Below are 2,812 nucleotides of genomic sequence, written 5' to 3' on the forward strand. Positions count from 1 at the left end.
CAGATAAATGAAAACAAACACGCACAACATGCACAATCTATGCACCCTTATACATACACAGTTATAGGCAAAGCTGCCCAATGCATAAGTGCTCCAAACACTCAGTTATAGACAAGCATATACAAAACAGATACTTAAACACACACACTCATACACAAAACACACCCGTGTCCACATTCACAAATCCAAATCCAAAACAAAGACACACATAACATAAACACATGCGTATGTATACACAGATATCATGGGCAAGCATATATGATCCAGATATGCACAAACACACAGCTACTCACCCAGCGATGCCCAGACATCCTCCACCAAGACCCTGGGCCCAGGAAGGAATCTGTCTGCTCCATGAGCCTTAGCAAGTTGGAGCTCATCAGAAAGTTCTTTGCAGCCCCCCCTTAGCTGGCTGGTGACTGGCCCCTGGCTCCTGGACCTCCGGGTTTGGGGCCGGCCAGGCAGGAGGCAGCATCTCCAGCAGCCCCGCGTGGGTGGGCAGGCAGGCAACGGACGCAGAGGTCACTGGGGTGAGAGCTGGGGCCGCCCTGGCCTCTCTTTTCCTGGCTGGAATGTGAGATGTAGGGGCCACCTCTCAGGCCTCCCTCCTCTCCCCCAGCCGCCCACCAGCCCCAGGCCCAGGCCAACCCATGACCCCAAATCCTGCCAGGTTCTTGTAGCCAGGAAGTGTGCGCGGAGGGTGGTGGTGGTGATGAACACTCGAGGACCGTGGGAGGCATACACAAATAACACGGAGATGCACAGTCACACACAGAAGCTGGCCCGGATGCTCACCCACGAAGACACACACACAAAGACGCAGGCAGGCATACAAGTTCACAATCCCACTGAAAGGCACATTCAGACACACTTCCAAACACAGAAGAAAAATCAGACACACACACACACACAATCACACAGGCATACAGAGATACCAAGAGACCAGATGCTCACAAAGCGACATTTGCACATACAGCAGATGCACACAGACATTCAGACCACACAGAGACTGATAGCACACATGGATCTTCACAACTGCACACGAATGCCCACACACAGGCACAGAGACACGCACACACAGACCCCTCCCGGCAGACCCCTGCCATGTTGGAGCACTTTCTCCTCCTCCCGGGACCAGGAGGAAATGCTGCACTAGTAGGCCACTCTCCAAGCCACATGTGGCCCGCTTGCAGGCAGGGCCTGGAAAACTGCTTGCCACAAGAGGAAATAGTGCTGAAGCCCCAGCCAGGTTCCTGCCGTCTGAGTGCCTGGCCAGGAGGATGGTGCATGGGCTGAAGAGACAGCCACACGGCATGGGTTTTGTCTCTGTATGTTAAACACATGCACACACACACACACTTTTCAGGAGTACATATGTATGTACAACATATACAGGGAGGGGCACTCTTGGACAATCACACAGGCATACAGAGATACCAAGAGACCAGATGCTCACAAAGCGACATTTGCACATACAGCAGATGCACACAGACATTCAGACCACACAGAGACTGATAGCACACATGGATCTTCACAACTGCACACGAATGCCCACACACAGGCACAGAGACACGCACACACAGACCCCTCCCGGCAGACCCCTGCCATGTTGGAGCACTTTCTCCTCCTCCCGGGACCAGGAGGAAATGCTGCACTAGTAGGCCACTCTCCAAGCCACATGTGGCCCGCTTGCAGGCAGGGCCTGGAAAACTGCTTGCCACAAGAGGAAATAGTGCTGAAGCCCCAGCCAGGTTCCTGCCGTCTGAGTGCCTGGCCAGGAGGATGGTGCATGGGCTGAAGAGACAGCCACACGGCATGGGTTTTGTCTCTGTATGTTAAACACATGCACACACACACACACTTTTCAGGAGTACATATGTATGTACAACATATACAGGGAGGGGCACTCTTGGAACCTCAGTTTCTTCATCTATAGAATAGGGTTGATAATTCTTTCACCCTTGAGGATTATGGGGATGGCATAAGGTGGCACTATGAAGTACCAGACCAAATCGCTGCCTTCCTGGGGGTCTGGAGCTGCATATCTGCAGAGGCCTAATGTCAGGAGCCTTGTTCGCAGGCGTTGGGCTCCACACCTGGCTGCCCCCGCCCAAGGTGGCCGGCCTGGAAGAGCGGGAGCCAAGCTGGGGGCCCCCTCTCCTGGGCCGGCACTGGGTGCTGCCTGGCTCAGCCGGCGCCCCGGGCAGCAGGCTCCGAGCGTCCCGGGAGAAGCTGCGGGCTGGGCTCCGCCGGGCGGTGAAGCCCGCGTCTGGAGGGGCCCTTCCACGCACTGCCGGCCGAGCTCGCTCAGGTCCGCGCCGCCCGGCCGGCCTCTGGCCCCGCTCGGCGCCCGGCCGCTCCCTAGGACTCGGGTCTGGAGCCTCGTCGGCGGTGGGCGGGGCGGGCCTGCAGCCCCGCCCCCACTCGCGGCCCCTGAAACCCAGCGGCCGACAAGCTTCAGTCCCAGAAGGGAGCTGCTGTCTGAGGAAGAAACTGCATCTTCACTCGCCAGCCGCGAGAGGACCTGGGGTCGCGCTGGGCGCCCGACGGACCCTCCTCAGGGACCCGCCTGACCCACACCGCCCGGCCCTGCCGGGCCCTCCACACCAGGTTCCCCAGCCGCAGCCTTACCTGCGGGCTCCAGAATCCCCAGGGCTTCCAGAGGATGCTCGGGCCACCGACAGGGACCTCGGGGCAGCAGTGAGGGGGGCACCCAGCCCCCCATTCAGCTCCTGTCCTCCTGTGCCAGGGGCTCCCCCGGGGTACGAGCATGGTGGTTTTCCATTGGAGCCCCCTTGCTTGGTACGTCTGA

General features: G+C 58.2%; 1 protein-coding gene across 1 annotated transcript in view; it reads right to left on the minus strand.

Moving 5' to 3' along the window:
- Nucleotides 1-356, minus strand: part of RPS6KL1 (ribosomal protein S6 kinase like 1) — a 4,765-nt gene extending 4,409 nt beyond the window's left edge. Inside the window, exon 1 of the mRNA XM_028495118.2 lies at nt 294-356. Coding sequence (XP_028350919.1) covers nt 294-356 — 63 coding nt within the window. The remainder of the gene's footprint in view (nt 1-293) is intronic.
- Nucleotides 357-2,812: the final 2,456 nt, after the last annotated feature.

Source organism: Physeter macrocephalus, chromosome 11, assembly GCF_002837175.3.
Source record: "Physeter macrocephalus isolate SW-GA chromosome 11, ASM283717v5, whole genome shotgun sequence".
Classification (NCBI taxonomy): Eukaryota; Metazoa; Chordata; class Mammalia; order Artiodactyla; family Physeteridae; genus Physeter; species Physeter macrocephalus.